The sequence below is a fragment of the Thalassophryne amazonica genome, chromosome 13 (genome assembly GCF_902500255.1).
Source record: "Thalassophryne amazonica chromosome 13, fThaAma1.1, whole genome shotgun sequence".
In the NCBI taxonomy this organism is placed as follows: Eukaryota; Metazoa; Chordata; class Actinopteri; order Batrachoidiformes; family Batrachoididae; genus Thalassophryne; species Thalassophryne amazonica.
In genome coordinates this window covers 45,860,174-45,881,721 of record NC_047115.1, presented here as the reverse complement: position 1 = coordinate 45,881,721, position 21,548 = coordinate 45,860,174, and the positions used below count along the sequence as shown (strand labels likewise).

The window sequence follows — 21,548 nt, the reverse complement described above, 5'->3', positions numbered from 1 at the left end:
GAGCTGCATTTTTGTCCCAGTCCAGCCCTGGCTCAGTTATATTTTAGGGAACACTGAGGAATATATTTGTCTGTTCATATGGAAAGTGCTCATCATGAATCACTCAGAGAGTGAGGAGAAGACCTTATGAAACTGACTGAATGAATAAACCAGCGATCAGCAGATCAGCTGCGTCTGTTGAAGGTGAGGGGGTTATACTCTACTGAGGTGAGCGCATATGATCCAGCATGCTGGTCTTATTTTTCTCTCACCTCTTTGTCAAAATGGGCCTCAGCAAACACCCAGCTGGTGGGAGAGCAGGGGAAGGCAAACAGTGGTCAGACAGGATCTGTTGATGCCAGCAGGCATGCAGGAGTTAGTCACTCCATGTCCATACTGACATGTCCGATTCACCGCTGCTATCACGTCCTCAGGGCATCAGGACATGATACACGCTGGAAAATCCTGGAAAGCATCTATACAACCACTACTTTCTCATCATGAATGTATGATGAATGGAATGATGTGTCCAATAAATGAGACTCCAGGATTTTTTTTAAAAGGAAGACCTGAAATCCTGCTACAATTTGCCAGAAGGTACATCTGAGATGCAAGCCTAGATTTGATCTGTTTTGGTGAAAGAAAATCCTCCTCTATACCACTTCATCATGTAGCTGTATAATACAAAATCCAAAACATGCACTGTGCACAATTCATCCAGTCACAACCACAGAAGCCTATAACTTATTCTGGGTTGTCTGGGTGTCTTGGTGGCTTTCCTCACTCTTTTCCTGCACAGTCACTCAGTTTTTTAGAACTATCTACTTCACACAGATCTACCATAGAGTGTCATACTGTTTGTATTTCTTCACAGTTTATGTAAATAAAGTCAAAGACATATTCAGTGACTTGGAAATGTTCATGTTTCCATCTCGTGACTGGTCTGAAGAAAACTGGCAATAAAACTGATCATTTACAGGTACTATACTAAAGCATCCCATTGATTATGCAACCCATCATCTTGGCTTTTATATTTTTTTATTAATTTATATCAAGTTGTGTAGATTTGCTTTGAGTTTAAGGAAGATAATTTTTGATTTTTTTTTTTAATTTTGTTCTTTTTTTTTTGTATTTGAAATGGCATAAACAAATTCAAATGTGTGAAATACCAACTTTTCCAATACTTTTGGAGGGTACTGTATATGTGCAGATGATTTCTCAAAATTTTCATCTTTCCTTCCAACATACAGTTTCCCATAAATTTTTCATTTAGTTCAGTAGAATAAGAAAATCAAGTGATAGAAAACTGGTTTGAATTAATCACAACCGCTGCTTTTTTGTTGCATGTAAAAGCAGTTCAAATATTACTTTAAGTCTGTTACTACAACCCCAATTCCAATGAAGTTGGGGACACTGTGTAAAATGTAAATTAAAAACAGAATACAATGATTTGCAAATCCTCTTCAACCTATATTCAACTGAATACATCACAAAGACAAGATATTTAATGTTCAAACTGATAAACTTTATTATTTTTGTGCAAATATTTGCTCATTTTGAAATGGATGCCTGCAACACCTTTCAAAAAAGCTGGGACAGTGGTATGTTTACAGCTGTGTTACATCACCTTTCCTTCTAACAACACTCAATAAGTGTTTGGGAACTGAGGACACTAATTTTTGAAGCTTTGCAGGTGGAATTCTTTCCCATTCTTGCTTGATGTACGACTTCAGTTGTTCAACAGTCCGGGGTCTCTGTTGTTGTATTTTGCACTTCATAATGCACCACACATTTTCAGTGGGTGGCAGGTCTGGACTGCAGGCAGGCCAGTCTAGTATCAGCACTCTTTTACTACGAAGTCACGCTGTTGTATCACGTGCAGAATGTGGCTTGGCATTGTCTTGCTGAAATAAGCAGGGAGGTCCATGAAAAAGACGTTGCTTGGATGGCAGCATGTGTTGCTCCAAAACCTGGATGTACCTTTCAGCATTGATGGTGCCATCACAGATGTGTAAGTTGTCCATGCCATTGGCACTAATACCACCATACCATCACAGATGCTGGCTTTTGAACTTGCGCTGGTAACAATCTGGATGGTCTTTTTCCTCTTTTGTCTGGAGGACACGACGTCCATGATTTTCAAAAATAATTTGAAATGGGGACTCATCAGACCACAGCACACTTTTCCACTTTGCGTCTGTCCATTTCAAATGAGCTCGGGCCTAGAGAAGGCGGCAGAGTTTCTGTATGTTGTTGATGTATGGCTTTCACTTTGCATGGTAGAGTTTTAACTTGCACTTGTAGATGTAGAGATGAACTGTGTTAACTGACAATGGTTTTCTGAAGTGTTCCTGAGCCCACGCAGTAAGATCCTTTACACAATGATGTAATTTTTAATGCAGTGCCGTCTGAGGGATCGAAGGCCACAGGTATTCAATGTTGGTTTTCGGCCTTGCCGCTTACATGTCGAAAGTTCTCCAGATTCTCTGAATCTTCTGATTATATTATAACTGTAGATGATGGAAAACCCCAAATTCCTTAAATTTGAACATTGAGAAACATTCTCCACAGCTAAGATCAGGTGTACAATGGGTGTGTCACATGGGCTAAAAATAAAATCATCTCAATTAACAATAATTTTGTCATGAAAGTGGAATTATATATCAGATTTCTTCAAATTCAGTGAAAAAATTTGATGCAATCTAAAAGATATTGTGTTACATGTTGGTGTGGTCACTCTGTTGAGAATAAATCAGACTTATTTGTAGAGGAAAGGTTTTATGTCCTGTCCTTAAACACCGTATATTGAGCTCAAAATTACTATAATTTATACATTTTTGAATATCTAATCATTATATTATGACTATATGATTGTGGTCAATATGATAAATAGAGGATTTATGAATTTTTATGAAATTTATGAAACAAAAGGTTTCATTTTAGTGAGCCTTGGCTCCTAAAAGTCAACTCAATTTCTCTGTTCAACATGTATACATTTCATTATATTAAATTTATAGTCCAGATTTTATTGATAATATAACAGTAAATGTGGTGTCTACGGACAGGACATTGACATATTATTCATCTCCTAGAAGCCCAGTTATTAAATGTTTTTGGAATTTTTGCAACTCATGCAAAGAGTCCATAGTACCTCATGTACCAGCAATATTTAAATCTATTTTCTACTGATACAACTACTAATATGAACAAAAATGTTTTGTCTACAGACTGAACATCCAATCTAATGTTCTCCCTGAAAGTAAAAAACAAAACAAAACAAAAAAAAAACATATTTATACATTGCAGAACACTTACACAGATGTATATCGACACATTTAAATATAAGATAAATGAGCATTAATAGTTTTTAATTGCAAAGAAAATTGAGCATCATCAAAATAAAAGCTGAACAGTAAAAAAATATATATAACAGAGAGAGGCTTTCGCGATTTCTAATGCTGCACAGTCATTTTTCAATGGATCCTCAAACTTTAACCTGCAAAAGAAAGAGTATAAAATTGTGTAATTGATATTTGATCACAAAAGATATATTTTTCAAGATTAATATATAACTTTGAATGATAAACTACTGTAAAGTTACATATGAAACAGCATAACAGCAAAAATGCTAGCATAGTGACCACTGTTCAGCATTGTACACAGCATGTAAAACATATTGAATATCGGTTTTTGGCATTTATCATTTAAGCAACTGGCAAAACTCACAAATAGACATCATTAGGATTGATAATATTCAGATTACATCTGAATTAGCTTAGCATAACACATGTACATATTCAGTTGTACACCTGATCTTGGCTGTGGCGATTGTTCTTAAACTGCTGGACTATTTTTTTCATGCAGTTAAGATAAGATAAGATAAGATAAGACTTTATTGATCTCACAGTGGAGAAATTCACGTTACGTCAGCTCTTAAGAAACACACAAGATGGGTGCGAGTAGAGGAAAGTGTGCATCAAACAGCATGTGCAAGGATAAGCAATAATAACACTTGTAACAATACAATAAAATAAGAAAATGAGGTAGAAATAGAATATGTTTGCGCTGGTAACAACAAGCAGTTGTTCACAAAGTGGTGATCCTCACCGCGTCTTTACTTGTGAATGGCTGAGCCTTTTGGGGATTCTCCTTTTATACCCAATCATGACACTCACCTGTTTCCAATTGATGTGTTCACCTGTGGAATGTTCCAAACAGGTGTTCTATGAGCATTCATCAACTTTCCTAGTCTTTTGTTACCCCGTCCCAACTTTTTTGAAACATGTTGCAGGCACCCATTTCAAGATGAGCAAATATTTGCACAAATACAATAAAGTTTATCAGTTTGAACTTTAAATATCTTGTCTTTGTGGTGTATTCAATTGAATATAGGTTGAAAAGGATTTGCAAATCATTGTATTCTGTTTTTATTTACATTTTACACAACGTCCCAACTTCATTGGTATTGGGGTTGTATGAAGTGAAGCACTTTATTTTTATTAGAACATTGAACGTCACAACACTGAATTAAATTTGAATCGCTCTACTAGAATGTAGAAAACAATGAAATTGTGCACAGTGCAGTATAATAAATGGTTAACAGCAATGTCAGGAGATTTGAAGTAACTCAACTAAAAAGCATGCAAAGATACTTTTGTCCTGTGAGCTTTAAATAGCAACAAATCAGGTTAAATATCTGTGAGAGTTTTTGAGTTGCATCTTATTAACATAATCCTTTGCATGAAGGGGGACAGTCTGAGGGCTGCAGATCAGGAAGTGTCCCGGTGTGACAGTGCTAGAGGAGGAGAACCAGGCGCCAAATGGGACACGAGGACTGTGGGAAATAACACTGGATCTGACACCTCTTATTTTTCTACCCTGGTCAGATTATCTTGTATAGAAGGTTTTTTTAACGCAACAAAGTGATTCATGAACAAGGAAATGATGAATGAATGTAATATGTGCCACCCACAGATAAAAGCTCCCAAGTTACAATACTCTGTGAAACCAAACTTCACGATGAACGTCTAAACTAAGATGCCCGATTCAGTAATGTCAGGCATCAAAGTTGATGCTTTATGTGGCAGCACGGTGGATGTGGCCTATTACCATACCATGCAATATATTTGTGCATAAGTCTTCCACAGGCTGCATTATATTTGTTAAAAAGAGTGACACAGCTGAATGATAAGACATAAAAAATCAAGCACAATATGACTAGAGTGCATTTAGAGAACACATACTTTCACCAGTAGCCACCAGTTGTGTGATTATCTATATTTAATTAATTTAAAGTGTACATGTGAGGTGCTGTTTTGCCAAAATAATATGGGGGCCAATGGGGATTTTTTTTTCAATATTAATTGAAAACTATCCCAAAATTGCAGCTGCATCAACATCTCATCAACTCATCATCACAAAATAAATTGAATGGGGAAAATGTGTCCAAACGTTTGACTATATACAGTAGTGTTCAGAATAATAGTAGTGCTATGTGACTAAAAAGATTAATCCAGGTTTTGAGTATATTTGTTATTGTTACATGGGAAACAATGTACCAGTAGATTCAATAGATTCTCACAAATCCAACAAGACCAAGCATTCGTGATATGCACACTCTTAAGGCTATGAAATTGGGCTATTAGTAAAAAAAAAAAAGTAGAAAAGGGGGTGTTCACAATAATAGTAGTGTGGCATTCAGTCAGTGAGTTTGTCAGTTTTGTGGAACTAACAGGTGTGAATCAGGTGTCCCCTATTTAAGGATGAAGCCAGCACCTGTTGAACATGCTTTTCTCTTTGAAAGCCTGAGGAAAATAGGACGTTCAAGACATTGTTCAGAAGAACAGCATAGTTTGATTAAAAAGTTGATTGGAGAAGGGAAAACTTATACGCAGGTGCAAAAAATTATAGGCTGTTCATCTACAATGCAGCAATCTATAATGATCTCCAATGCTTTAAAATGGAAAAAACAAACAAACAAAAAAAAAAAAACAGAGATGCATGGAAGAAAACGGAAAACAACCATCAAAATGGATAGAAGAATAACCAGAATGGCAAAGGCTCACCCATTGATCAGCTCCAGGATGATCAAAGACAGTCTGGAGTTACCTGTAAGTGCTGTGACAGTTAGAAGACGCCTGTGTGAAGCTAATTTATTTGCAAGAATCCCCCGCAAAGTCCCTCTGTTAAATAAAAGACGTGCAGAAGAGGTTACAATTTGCCAAAGAACACATCAACTGGCCTAAAGAGAAATAGAGGAATATTTTGTGGACTGATGAGAGTAAAATTGTGCTTTTTGTGTCCAAGGGCCGCAGACAGTTTGTGAGTCGACCCTACAAACTCTGAATTCAAGCCACAGTTCACAGTGAAGACAGTGAAGCATGGTGGTGCAAGCATCATGATATGGGCATGATTCTCCTACTATGGTGTTGGGCCTATATATCGCATACCAGGTATCATGGATCAGTTTGGATATGTCAAAATACTTGAAGAGGTCATGTTGCCTTATGCAGAAGAGGACATGCCCTTGAAATGGGTGTTTCAACAAGACAATGACCCTAAGCACACTAGTAAACAAGCAAAATCTTGGTTCCAAACAAACAAAATTAATGCCTCACAGATGTGAAGAAATCATGAAAAACTGTGGTTATACAACTAAATACTAGTTTAGTGATTCACAGGATTGCTAAAAAAGCAGTTTGAACATAATAGTTTTGAGTTTGTAGCATCAACAGCAGATGCTACTATTATTGTGAACACCCCCTTTTCTACTTTTTTTACTAATAGCCCAATTTCATAGCCTTAAGAGTGTGCATATCATGAATGCTTGCTCTTGTTGGATTTGTGAGAATCTACTGAATCTACTGGTACCTTGTTTCCCATGTAACAATAAGAAATATACTCAAAACCTGGATTAATCTTTTTAGTCACATAGCACTACTATTATTATGAACACTACTGTATGTATATATATATATATATATATATATATATATATATATATAAAAGAATCACAGAGATGAGACGACAGAAGTGTCACAAAGGACTGTTTTAAGTGTTTTTTAAATCAAACACGGGGGTTTGTTTTTCTCTGCTTGCTGTGAACTCTGGTGCAGACTGCTGGGACTCACTGTGCCGGCTGCAGGAGGGACGTGCACAAGCTTTGGTTAGTAACACAAACCAGCCACAACACAACAGCACACAGCTCTATGGAAGCTTACACATAGCTGTCACACACACTTTGCTTGGAACATTTGGGGGGTTTTAAGCAACCATGGCAACAGTTAACAGCAAACTGATTTGGGAAGATGCTGCACTGCGTTCTTAATGGGAATCGATTTAGGTTTTTCGTAGACTTAGCTATCTGTGACTCATTTTTCCATAGATGTATACGAATACTGACTCCAAACAAACAAACAACAACAAAAGATGTGCCAAACTGTCAGGCCTCGTTTACACTGCCAGTTCAAATCAGATTTATTGCAAATCTGATTCAGATCAGATCTCACTGATTGACTGTCCACATTATATACAGCAAGTGACCAGATCTGATCTGTGTGTCCACAATGTCATAGTCTTATCCATATTGACTGCTGTGGTAACAGGCTTTTCCTGCTCCTCCATCCCACACGCTATAGCCTGAAAAATGGATTTGTTTCAGTATGTACCTTGTAATTTCTTCTGCATTGACAACCCCCTGCGATATCTAACATGCACTTTATTTACTCATCTGTCCAGGGTTTATTATTCTCCTCCATGCTCTGTTGTTTCTGACAGTAGCCACCAGCCTTGTGAAGATACACTTTCTGACATAGTGTGCTAGTAAAACACCTGAGCCTTTATCCACTGAAGGGGAATATTTCCTCACAAGTGATTTGCCTTTTGTCTGATTAGACTGCACAATATATAGATAAATAAATAAGGAAATAAAAGCATATTTTATTACATTTGTAAATAATCTCTACTCTCCTCTCTGTAAATAATTGACCACAGACTCAAACTGTGGAGAAAATGCACAGTAAACACTGACATCACCTCCTTACAGTCACACTGTGGATTTAATGTTGTGTAAAATACAAATTATTGTACTCCTGTCTGTGATACAGTTTCATTCTCTTAATTCAATATATCAGCTTTGATTATTTATTTATTTACTTTTGCATGTCAAAGTCACATTGATTACAGCTTAAATGATGTTGCACTCATACAACTGAAATACTGACTTTAGTTACATGTATAGTATCAACAGGTTCCACAAAATGGTATTTGGTCAGTTAAAAACAAAAATATAAATTTCATCTACCTACATCAGGGGTGCCCAGGTTCGGTCCTTGAGGTCTACCTTCCTGACACTCTTCATTGTCTCCCTGTTCCAACACACCTGAATCCAATGAAAGACTTGTTAGCAGGATTTTAATGAGCCTTTCATTGGATTCAGGTGTGTTGGAACAGGGAGACAACTAAGAGTGTCAGGAAGGTAAATCTCAAGGACAGAACTTGGGCACCCCTGACCTAGATGAACTTGTATTATGGTAAATGGACTGCATTTATATAGCGCTTTTACATCTGCATCAGACGCTCAAAGCGCTTTACAATAATGCCTCACACTCACCTCGGTGTCAGGGTGCTGCCATACAAGGCGCTCACTACACACCGGGAGCAATTAGGGGATTAAGGACCTTGCCCAAGGGCCCTTAGTGATTTTCCGGTCAGGCTGGGTTTTGAACCAGGGAGCCTCTGGTCTCAAGCCCAACACTTAATCACTGGACTATCACCTCCCCTGTTATTAGAAAATAAATGATTTTACCTTAAAGACATTCATTTTAAGTAAACTGCAAACATTGTGAATGTAGAACACTATTTAAATGTATTTAAATAACATTTTCATTCTGAAATTTTATTTTAACTTTAAAATTTAATTTTTAAAGTTCAAATGTAACTTAAACTTTAAAATTTAAATTTTTTCAGGATTTAGTTTTGCTAGTAATTCTCACATCGTAAGTGTATTTATACATTGCCTTATGTGTCAGTTTTTAGTGGGATATAGATATGCACAGTGCAAAGCATTTATTTCTGATTTTTAAAGAAATAATAAGATTATGCAAAAATAATGAAATGCTTGGAAGCAATACTTTTTAAAAATGAGTTCAGAGCATCAAACCTTCCCTATTGAAAGCTGTTATTCTGTGTCCTATCCTATGTTCTGAAAATTTTGTGTTGTTCAGTTTATTATTGATTATTACCCCATTTGTTGTCTTCGTTAAATAGTGCATTAGTCTGTAAATAATACAATCAGGATTTATTAATTTAAAAAGCTGTTACTGTCTTTAATATGCTTTCATATAATACTCAAAATTCTCTGCAACATTATTTTTTCTTTTAAAATTAACATTTGATGCTTTTAAATGTTAGTTTGCTGATGAAGAAAAACATCACAAAACACAAACAGGGCACATCTGATTTTTGGACAGTACTGAATGTACATTTGCTGTCATAAAACAGCACTTCACATTTTCTATAAATTCAGAACTGCACTCTTAAACATTGCAGATGTGTTTAGTTATGTCCACTTGCTACCTCTGTTTAACATAAAGAGCTCTTACAACTTTTGGATGTTGAACTCAACTTTACAAGTTGAGTTGAGTTGTAAAGTTGAGTTCAACATCCAAAACTTGTAAGAGCTCTTTATGTTAAACAGAGGTAGCAAGTGGACATAACTAGCAGCTGCAATGTTTTAGAGTGTGGTGATTACTTTAATATTTGTATTTTAGTTTGAGAAATATCAGAAAATATTTTGGAATTTCTACAGAGCTCAACTTAATATTTAAAGTCGCAGTTGAAACCTCAAAGTTGTTCTGATAAGTGACACATGAATTATTGTGAAAATGAATGATGGTTATTTTTTCAGTTTGGCTGCTCTACCCCTACTTAATTAACAGATTTTTGTTAATTTTCAGTTATTTTGTATCCCCCAATCGATCACATGAACCTCCAACGCCAATGTGACCAAAGGCCTAGTTCAAAAATAATGAAGCCAAAGTGTGACATAACCATCAAAATTTAAAAGTGGTCTTTTTTTGTGAAACGTTATCATTTTAGGTATGGTTATATATCAGAGTTTCAATATTTCTATTGGTCTCGGTTCAGTCATTGCTAGAAATTATCAGTACATATATACTATTATGTGGTAGAGCGTAACACTTGCGACAACAGTTGGAGGTATCTTCTTTAGTCTGCAGAAGCCTGAAACAAAGAAATTCTGTCTATTTGTTCCTGGTATTATTGAACAAGTAATATAATTATTCTATTGAAGCAGAGTAGGAGATATAGCTAAGGTTTTGACACAAATAAATCAAGGACTTATTCTCAGCGTTACGCTTGTGACAGTTTTACCTTGCTTTAGAAACATGATGTTTTTTCTAGGAAATTACATTTCTACCTTTACAAAAATGTATTACTGTGTGTTAGTATGAAGCACAAACAAACTGACAAAATACAAGGTTATTTCTTTAACATTCAACTTTAAATGATAATGCTAAATATCAATGTCACACAAAATTGATGACAAAAGTGATACTTTTGGGGTAAATTTCGTGCATATCTCTGGAACTGTTCAGAATTTTTCCTTGAAATTTTCAGTACCTATCAAAGAGACTATAGGCAACTCACAGATAAATCTGGATGGTGCTGAATAAAATAATGGCTTGTTTATGACAAATGCAATGCAAATCAGCAGTTAGGCTTCATTATTTTTGAACTAGGCCCTAAGTGAGTGATTTAATCAATCAGGATTAAACACCCTCTTTTTTTAAATTTACACCAAGTTCAACAAGTCAGCAACAAATGCAGAGTTAAATCTGAAGTTCATCTAGTGCATATATACTATCTCTGGAACCGTGCGGAATTTTTCGGATTTTATCCCATGGGAACTAAATGCAATGCAAATCAGCAGTTAGGCTTCATTATTTTTGAACTAGGCCCTAAGTGAGTGATTTAATCAATCAGGATTAAACGCCCTCTTTTTTTAAATTTACACCAAGTTCAACAAGTCAGCAACAAATGCGGAGTTAAATCTGAACATCTAGTAAATAGACGGGACCAGAGTGCAGGTGTGGCTTTGATCTGAAGTGTCAACATTGACAGGTCGATGTAATAAAGCACGGACTTTATTCATCACGCCGCGTCATCCTGTGGAGCGCAGAGATATGGCCCCTTTCAGCCAATCAGCGAGCGGCCCGCACAGATCAAAGAGGAGGCGAACCAACCGTGTCCGTCCCACGCGCGCATCCTGACATGGAGCGTCTGTTCGCACTATATATTTGGAACAAGCGTCCAGAGATCCCAACGGGAATAAAAAAGAAAAGGTTTTTTTTTTTATTTTTTATTTTTTTTCCTCCAAAGGTGTGATCGCGCTGCTGGAGCCGTTAGACGGCATGGACACTGGCGCTGGCGAATGTGTGGGGAAAGTGGGTCAGTACCGCGTGGATCACCTCCTCAGCGCCGTGCAGAGCGAACTGCAGGCCGGCAGCGAGAAGGGCGACCCCACGGAGAGAGGACTGAAGGTGTGCTTGGACGACAGCGACCTTTGGCATAAATTTAAGGAGCTCACAAATGAAATGATAGTTACTAAGAACGGCAGGTGAGCTTAAGAAAAGCCCACGCACCCACTCCACACTACAAGAAAGTACAGTAAATTATTCAAATTGTTTTTACCGTTTTCATCCCCACTTTTCTCCAAGGCGCATGTTTCCTGTTCTGAGAGCGAACGTGTCCGGACTGGACCCAAACGCCATGTATTCGTTTTTACTGGATTTCATGTCCGCGGACAACCACAGGTGGAAATATGTGAACGGGGAGTGGGTCCCCGGAGGCAAACCCGAGCCTCAGACTCCCAGCTGCGTGTACATCCATCCAGACTCTCCAAACTTCGGCGCGCACTGGATGAAAGCTCCTGTCTCCTTCAGCAAAGTCAAACTCACCAATAAACTCAACGGAGGAGGTCAAGTACGGAGAGCTCGAAACATCTGGTTTAAGGAGGAAAAACTCACGCCCATCATCCTGTTGTTGTTTTTTCTTCTTTTTTGTCCAGATAATGTTAAATTCTTTGCACAAGTACGAACCACGCATCCATATCGTCCGGGTTGGCGGCCCACGGAGAATGATCACGAGCCATTCTTTCCCAGAAACACAGTTTATTGCAGTAACGGCGTATCAAAACGAAGAGGTCAGTCATTTATTTGTTATTTTAATCCCAAACTGACAAAATTTTAAACTTTACTAAGTTCTTATGATGTGCGTAAAATCCTGTTCGTAATTTACGCACAGCAATTAACGCAAAATGTGGTTTGATTGTGACAACAAATATCTGTTTTGTTGTTTTGTGTGTTATGATTTTAGATAACTGCTCTAAAAATAAAGTACAACCCTTTTGCCAAGGCCTTTTTAGATGCAAAGGAGAGGTAAGAACACATATTTAAATTCAGAAGTGTTTGATGCCTTCAAAAGCAGCATCCAGTTATTGTTTTGCCATTTTGTTGTTGTTAATTGTGACTTTATTGGTTGTATATAACTATTATTGCATCTGTAGTCTTGCCTCGCTTGCAAGTGAGATTTCAAATGTGTGATTTTAAACCTGATTAAATAAAGAAATGTTCAACCTTTAAAAATATTCATTTTACAGTAATATAAACGTATAAATGAAAAGTAAAACCTGTATCAACTTTTAAAAAATAGTCTCATTTGTTACATGTAAATTTGTGTTTCTCTCAAAATCAGTTAATTATTTAAGGTTTCAGTCAAATATACTCAGAAAAACAAATAAATCAACAAATTATCATAACTTTTTTAAAAGTCGATGCAAGTTTTACTTTTATTCAGGAGTTGCTTTTGTGAATTTGAAACCAAAGAATGTTTGACACTTTTGTTTGGTACTGTAAATGATCAAAACTCTTAATCACTTTTCAAAAATATTCTTCATTCAATTTATGTCAATAACGATTTTAAAAAATGCAGTTTAAGTTCTGCTGTAATTTGCAGTGTTCGTATCCCCTTTGTGACTCACAAATGTTATTTCACTCAACAGAAGCGATAATAAAGACATGAGAGAAGATGCAAATGAAAATCAGCAATCACTCTACTCACAGTGTAAGTGCATGTTTAAAATTTTATTACTTTAATATCAGAATAAAAGTCAAACTTATGTCATTCTTTGGCTTGTTTATTCCTTTTCTGCAGTAGGTGGTTGGTTTATTCCGGGCACAGGGTCAATCTGCACTCCTCCTAGTCCTCACAGCCAGTTTGGGAGCCCCATCAACCTCTCGCCATCCCATGGCTGCGAGCGTTACTCCACCCTGAGGAGCCATCGTTCTGCTCCTTATACAAACCCGTACGCCCATCGGACCAATTCGCCCAGTGAGTGTCCTCAGCCCTCACGTTCATCCACCCAAAAATTACACCTTCCTCCTCCCCGGCCATTAACGAGAAACTCAAACAAATGCCGCTGAGCAGGGAATGTTCTACATTCCTCTGGCTTTTGTTTGAGTGGAGCCACAGAGCTGTAAATGTTCAGGCTTCAGACAGTGAATATTCAGGCAGAACCTTCAGCTACATCTAACACTGTGCAGACAGAATCAAGGCTAGAAAAACTGTTTGATTTCTGACAAAGCTCCAAAAGTGTAACTCTTAAAGCCCACTATGTGTTTGTGTTACAGCTGGGTTTTCTGATACATCTTGTCTGTCTGTGCTGTCGAGCCACGATAACTGGTCCAGCTTACAGATGCCGACCCACTCCGGCATGATGCCCACGGCCCACAGTTCCACCTCTGCTGCCAACTCCAGGTTTGTGCATTCATAGCTTCTTCATTCTTCATTCATTCATGCTTTCCTACAGGCTTTGGACCTTTTTTATTATTTTCTTATACTTCAACTATGCAGCCTGGTCAATAACTATTTGGACAGTGACACAATTGTTTTTTTTTCTTCCAGGCAATGCCACAATGGATATGAAATAAAACAATCAAGATGTGCTTATTCTGTAGAGTATAGCATTAATTCAAGGGTTATACCAAAAATAATGCAATAGCTTTGTCCAATTAAGGGTCATGGGGGTGCGGAGCCTATCAGTCATAAGGTATGAGGCAGGAGCCCATGAGTATTTGGACAAATTAAATATAATGATTGTTTCCCATACAAATCATCATATATATATATATATATATATATATATATATATATATATATATATATATATATATATATATATATATATATATAACAAAAATATAAACGCAACACTTTTGGTTTTGCTCCCATTTTGTATGAGATGAACTCAAAGATCTAAAACTTTTTCCACATACACAATATCACCATTTGCAACAATATCAAATATTGTTCACAAACCAGTCTGAATCTGTGATAGTGAGCACTTCTCCTTTGCTGAGATAATCCATCCCACCTCACAGGTGTGCCATACCAAGATGCTGATTAGACACCATGATTAGTGCACAGGTGTGCCTTAGACTGCCCACAATAAAAGGCCACTCTGAAAGGTGCAGTTTTGTTTTATTGGGGGGGATACCAGTCAGTATCTGGTGTGACCACCATTTGCCTCATGCAGTGCAACACATCTCCTTCGCATCATCTGTGAAGAGAACACCTCTCCAACGTGCCAAACGGCAGCGAATGTGAGCATTTGCCCACTCAAATCGGTTACGACGACGAACTGGAGTCAGGTCGAGACCCCGATGAGGACGACGAGCATGCAGATGAGCTTCCCTGAGACGGTTTCTGACAGTTTGTGCAGAAATTCTTTGGTTATGCAAACTGATTGTTCCAGCAGCTGTCTGAGTGGCTGGTCTCAGACGATCTTGGAGGTGAACATGCTGGATGTGGAGGTCCTGGGCTGGTGTGGTTACACGTGGTCTGCGGTTGTGAGGCTGGTTGGATGTACTGCCAAATTCTCTGAAACACCTTTGGAGACGGCTTATGGTAGAGAAATGAACATTCAATACACGAGCAACAGCTCTGGTTGACATTCCTGCTGTCAGCATGCCAATTGCACGCTCCCTTAAATCTTGCGACATCTGTGGCATCCTGCTGTGTGATAAAACTGCACCTTTCAGAGTGGCCTTTTATTGTGAGCAGTCTAAGGCACACCTGTGCACTAATCATGGTGTCTAATCAGCATCTTGATATGGCACACCTGTGAGGTGGGATGGATTATCTCAGCAAAGGAGAAGTGCTCACTATCACAGATTTAGACTGGTTTGTGAACAATATTTGAGGGAAATGGTGATATTGTGTATGTGGAAAAAGTTTTAGATCTTTGAGTTCATCTCATACAAAATGGGAGCAAAACCAAAAGTGTTGCGTTTATATTTTTGTTGAGTGTATATTTATTTTCCTTTGGACCAGTCAGAAGGGGGATAAAATGAACATTATCAAGTCACTGGATCTGTCTTGACCTTCATTTACATCAACACTGAGAAATACAAACTGTATGTTAAATCTGTCTGTGGAGTAGGCAGCTCTCTAAATTTTGACTGTGCAAGAAGGAGACTAGCAAGGGAAACCACCAAGATGCTCCTGACCACTCTGAAGGCATAAAAGTCTGTAATTGGAGAAACTGTGTGCAGTGAAACAAAGCCATGGTCAATCATGGCCAAACTAGGCCCCAGTCTCCTTTGTAACATCTAGCAAACTATAGCTGAAATTTCACATCTTTGTTTTAAGAAATTCCTCTGTTCCACTCCACCATGAAGCTGTATACAGTAACTGGTGCATGCAGCAGACAAAAGCTGCACTATGCACATTTTTGTTTTCCAGTCACACCCACAGAAACCTCTAACTCTTACAGAATTACCTGGATGTCTTAGTGGAAACCAGAAGTGATTTTTAGTAAAAAATAATATTTATATTGAGTATGTCCAGTTAGTTAATGTATTATTTTTGTTAAACCCATTGAATTAAAGCTGAAAATGTGGTTCTGTTTCTGAGACCCTCCTGTCCTGTGCACCGGCAAAATTTCCTGTATATTAGTTTTGTGAATTGTTTTGTAATTTGTGTCAGTAGCATGGCCCAAGTCGGGGTCACCCCTTTGAGTCTGGTCTGCTTGAGGTTTCTTCCTCAGAGGGAGTTTTTCCTTACCACTGTTGCCTGTGTGCTTGCTCTGGGGGTTGGTAAGGTTGGACCTTACTTGTGTGAAGCGCCTTGAGGTAACTTTGTTGTGATTTGGTGCTATATAAATGAAAATAAATTGGAAAAAAAAAAACTAAATATTGAAAAAAATCTACACAACAAACACACATCAGTTTATTTTGGCTCCACTGTGGTGGTGTAAATCAGCGAAATAACAAAAATGAGTCACAAAGTATTTTTGGACTTGACTGTATCTTGACTAATTTAACACAGTATTCATTCATAAATACAAATTTGAACATTGCATGAAAGGAGCCCTAACGCTTCAGTCGCTGAGAATGTTTGTGTGTCTGTCTGCAGCCAGTACACAAGCCTGTGGTCTGTGAGTAACTCACCTCTGACCTCAGTGTCCCCCACCGGAGGGATAAACAGCAACTTCAGCTCCCAGTTCCTTCGTGGGTCCAGCAGTCACTACTCGGGCCTCACTCACTCAGTCACAGCGCCCTCCCCTGGCTCTCCCATGTATGACTGCACAGTCAGTGAAGTGCACGACCCAGCTCAGTACGACTCCTCTCCACATGAGCGTCTCGCCTCAGCCTGGAACCCCATCACCCCTCCGGCCCTGTGAGGGAACCGTATCTGCAAGGAGTGCTTTGTCTTCTTCTCTACACAACCTTTCCTCTGCTGTGACCTCAGACATCATATCCAATTACACTGCTGAAATATTGTCAGTTTTTGTAAATGTGGCTAAATTAAGAGTTTTTGACATTCTAAAATTGTATTTTTTTTCATCTGGAAGCAATAAGAGGTGTGCTTTTTTAAAATCGCTCCAGTTTTTATGTGTTTGACTATAACAATATGAATTTTTCCATTTTCTTCATACTTTGTTTTATGTGTCCTTTCATGTATATATGTTTTTTTCTCAACATGTCAATATGCCCATATGTAGACCTGGGTTCGAATCCTGTTCAGGGTAACTGTTTTTGTCCTTGGACAAGACACTTTGTCCATATTTTCTCAGGACATCCAGCTGGAAATGAGTACTGGCCTTTGTTAGGATAGTAACCTGTGCCAGACTGGCATCTCATCCAGTGGGAGTCGGAGACTCTCATCTGCTTTACACCACAGAATCCGGAGATAAGCACTGGTACCAACGGACCTCAGGGCCTACATACAACTTACCTCATCTTCATCATATCAAATTACAGTTATTATTATTATTATTATTATTATTATTATTATTATTATTCAGTCATTACAACCTTCCTTTAAATTTACTTGCATTTGCTTACATTAAGCAATCTATAAAAAAAATCCATAAAAGTCACAGATGGAAACAGAAAGTGGCGCTGGTCGAGGATGTAAAATTGTTTTGTGTGTTGTGTAAATGAGAAAACTTGGCTCTTGTTTACCGTGTAAATAGATAAATGAATTTTTTTGAATGCTGCATTGACACAATTTTCCATTTCTTAAAACACAGTGAGACAAAGGTTTTCAATCAATATTCTGCTGTGCAGATGGTGTGAAATTTTCTGTCTTAATAAAAACATGCTGAGGTCTCTCTATTGACCTTTGAGACTCATCTGACAGTAAAACCTGAATGTGTTTCACTTGATTATACTTGATTCGGATGACAATCCACTTTGAGCACAGAGCAATAGAAAGTTGAACTATTGAGGACTTGTGCTTCATCACATTTGTCTGTAACAATCGTGACATTTTTGCATCTGTTGGTCCATTTTCTGACCAGCTGATGCTGTAAGACATGGTTCTGTCTGGACTCATCACCAGTTGGACTACACACAACTGTAATCTAGTGTAATTAAACATGCTTGGTTAAACTGGATTGTTACATAAAAAGTCTGCAGGTAAACTGAAAAAGTGCAGCAAAAGATCTCTAAGTATTACAGTAACACAAGTGGTTATTGTGCATGTTTCAAAAAGAGAAGGTTCCCAGTTCAAGACCATGTCTGCCCCATTCTCATGTAGACTTGTGTCAGGTAGGGCATCTGGTATAAAACTTGTTCCAAATCAATATATGGATCCACTGCAATGACCCATGCAAAAAGGTCCAAAACCAGAAGAAATTAATTACAGAAGTGTTGAAAGAAACCAAAATAAGCTGTGGATTTGTAGGAAAACATGCTAAGAATGTGTGTGAATGGCAGTGATCTGTGTTTCTGGGACAGCAGGGTGTACATTCACCAAGATGAACACTCCGAGTAGCCTGGTAAACCAGACCCATAATTCACTTTGAAAATAAATTTGCTTTGCGAATGGGTCTGGTCCCCCTCCCATTCACGGTTGTTTCGTCTCAGCAGAAAACAGATTGGGTCAATTATAACCGTTTGTCTCATATGGGGCGGGCTTTGTGCAATGACTCATTGAGGAGCACCAAAGAGCCACTGTTTTACATGGAAACTGTTTTTTTTTCTGCATACGCTGTTTCAAAATGTTTTTTAGTATCTAAAACTACAGTGAACTTCAGTGGCAAAACCAAAAACAGTTATTCACCAACATACCGACTCCACTGCGCACCATCTTTGCGCATTTGTTGACACTAGTCTGGTCTGTTGACATCACATGCTCCATTGCTCTGATTGGTTGTATGTCTATCCAGTAGCATCTGAAGGTAGTTTTGTCTGCATCTGCGTCTGATGGTACTGCCCCCTGGACAATGGCGGCACCAAGGGGGAGCCGCCACAATAATGAGCCAAGCCTCCCTCAGCTCCCCAATAATTCTGCCAATAATGTGAATAGCGACTGATATATTTGTGGATCTCAGCTGCAGTTTTGTGCTGAGAATGTCTCAGTATTGCGTAACTGAGCAAAGTGATGAATGCAATCATTCTAAATGATGTGTGTGTGCATTGATACCACATTTTAGAGGAGCAGGAGCAGGGGTGACTAAAACATATACCTTGGTATTTATAAAGCAATTTACTATATATTGTTCATTTCATTGACATTTTGTGGAGGCCCTCCAACTTTTACCCTGGCCCCCTCAGCCCCCCCAACAAAAATTTCCTGGCGCTGCCACTGCCCCTGGAAATGAATGGAGCGGTACCAGACCAATACGCTGAGAATTAGTCTGGCGCCTGGCTGTGCCAGGCAAGTACACATCTCTGCCAAGGCCAAAAAGTCCTCTCTTCTATGAAATGTGTTTCTTGAGCTGTTTGTTACAACCCCCCCCCCCCCCCGTAAAACCTATTTGGGACCACTTGGTCTTTGCTTTTGGTCTGAACTTTTCTGGGTCTGCACTAAATCCTTTTAAGTCATAGATATTACTTCCTGAGTAATTAATAAAAATATCAAAAAATGTCTTATCTACAGTTGAGGACAAGTTTATAAGCGTATGTCCCCAACTGGAGCAATGTTTAAAAAGATGGAAAAAACAAAAAAAAACGATCATCAGATCGACTCCAAGTATCATGAAAATCATCCTCATTTTTGTATACAGTAATTATGCTTACAGACAGACAAACCAATAAATGGTCAATAAGATATAACCTCCTCATCAGCGGTAAGGAGTTCTCATCCTGATGCCATGTGGACATGTGAGGTGTGTATCAGGGTCTCTATGGAGACATACAGGTTGTTGAGCTTTCTGTGCACAGCCTGAAGGAGAAAAAAACAACTTTTTCCCTTTACTATTGTTTGTGCTTCAAGTATGATTTCTTGATTTGCACAATCACAGATGTGATGTGGGCCAGAAACTGATCATTAATCTATTTAGGCATTCATGGTTTGTGCATTTTTCATTACCACTGACCATAAACACTGAACTTTTGTGCCAGAGTCTTTGTGCTGCAATCTCTGCACAGAGAAGTCAGAAGGAAGCATTTGTACTTTTTCAGCTCCTTATATGACGGCTCCTTCCCAAGTGCAGGACCAACAAACTGAAAAACTCCTTTGTCCCTCAGGCCATCAGACTCTACAACTCCTCACTCAGGGGGAGGAGGACTAACAGGAAGAGAGAGGACGGAAAGGAGAGGAACAGTAGTAGCCAGCAAACCAGTAAAGATCAGTATGTCTCGTATTTATCTTTATATCTGTAAATTGTTGTGTGTTTGTTTTACTTTCACTTTTGATACTCTGTGTGCTTCTTACCCTGTGTGCTGCTATACAATGCTGCTGGAACCTCAGTTTCCCTGTATGGAGTCTTCCCAAGAGATTAGTAAAATTCTGCTGAATCTAATATAATCAAATCTAATCAAAATGCTTATGTGTGTGTTTTCTAACCATCTGTCTCAGAGAAATGCTCCAAAATGGCAAGATAAACACAGACAGTATGCATGAACAGAATCAGGATCAAAGGATGGAGCCTGACTTTTGATCTTTATTGTTAAAATTAGATCCTAATGGCTGATTGCTTCAATCCTGTAAACAGGACCACTGAAATCAGGAATAATGATCAAAAGTGAGCTCTGCCCTTTGATATGGAACTTGACCAAAATGAAATCAGTCCTTCTTTCTTCATAATACTCCCTGCACATCATAATAACATTTATACACTCAGTCCATTTCATACAAACGTATAATATATATATTTTTTAAAAATCATAAAAATATGCAAAGTCTATATAGAAATTCAGATCAGATTTGACGCTGGATTCTTTGCAAATGGTGCATGCATTTGTCCACTAGATGTCACTGTGGCGACTTGTTTCAAATCTTCCAAAGACCAAATCATCTTCTAACCCAGTGGTTCAATTTGATTGATGGCTCAAACTTTCCATTTTGTCATCACTAATTGTTTCTTTCACATTTTAGCTTTTATTGATGTGAGGCACATCTTAATGAAACAATGTTTTCTGCATTTATATTTTTTTCTTATTCTTTTTTTATGACATACTTTGATTGTTGGCAGGAGTGTTGAAGTGCAGCGGATACTGAGTCAAAGTAAAACTGTCAGTCATTATTCTACCCCTATCTCAGTTCATACCATGCCACCCATCCATCCCTCCATTTTTTAAAGCCACTTATTCCAGGTAATGGTCACTGAAGGACTCATTCACACTCTCACTCACGGTTAATTTACAGTCACCAATACACCTGCATGTATTTGGAAGTGAGTGGAAGCCCGAGCACCCTTTACCTTCATACAACCTGTGCAGTGAAATCACACATATTGACACGTTTATGGCTCCAGTATTTTCATGAAATTCAAATCATCCAAGGGGTATGATTTATTTCTATATTATAATAGCCAAGTGGCCTCTATGTGTGTGTGTGTGTGCGTGTGAGTATAGTTTCGATCACGTAAAAACTGGGGAGAGCTGACATTTACCATTTGATGTGCTTATGTATTTTTGGTCAAGGATGAACGCTGCGAATACAGAAAGTTGATAGGATGAGTATTTATTTTTAACTATGGATGTTGTGCTGCAATGCACCATGGGAGTTCGGGGTTTGGGGGTTTTAAATGTTGTTAT

The 21,548-nt window shown here is 38.2% G+C and overlaps 1 protein-coding gene across 1 annotated transcript; it reads left to right on the top strand.

The window, feature by feature from the left end:
- The first annotated feature begins 11,384 nt into the window (after nucleotides 1-11,384).
- On the top strand, nucleotides 11,385-17,628 carry tbxtb (T-box transcription factor Tb). Its single transcript, XM_034184851.1, has 8 exons — nucleotides 11,385-11,617; nucleotides 11,718-11,982; nucleotides 12,068-12,202; nucleotides 12,376-12,437; nucleotides 13,061-13,122; nucleotides 13,213-13,389; nucleotides 13,689-13,815; nucleotides 16,474-17,628. The coding sequence occupies exons 1-8, from the start codon at nucleotides 11,412-11,414 to the stop codon at nucleotides 16,739-16,741; spliced, it is 1,302 nt and encodes a 433-aa protein (XP_034040742.1). The 5' UTR covers nucleotides 11,385-11,411; the 3' UTR covers nucleotides 16,742-17,628.
- Nucleotides 17,629-21,548: the final 3,920 nt, after the last annotated feature.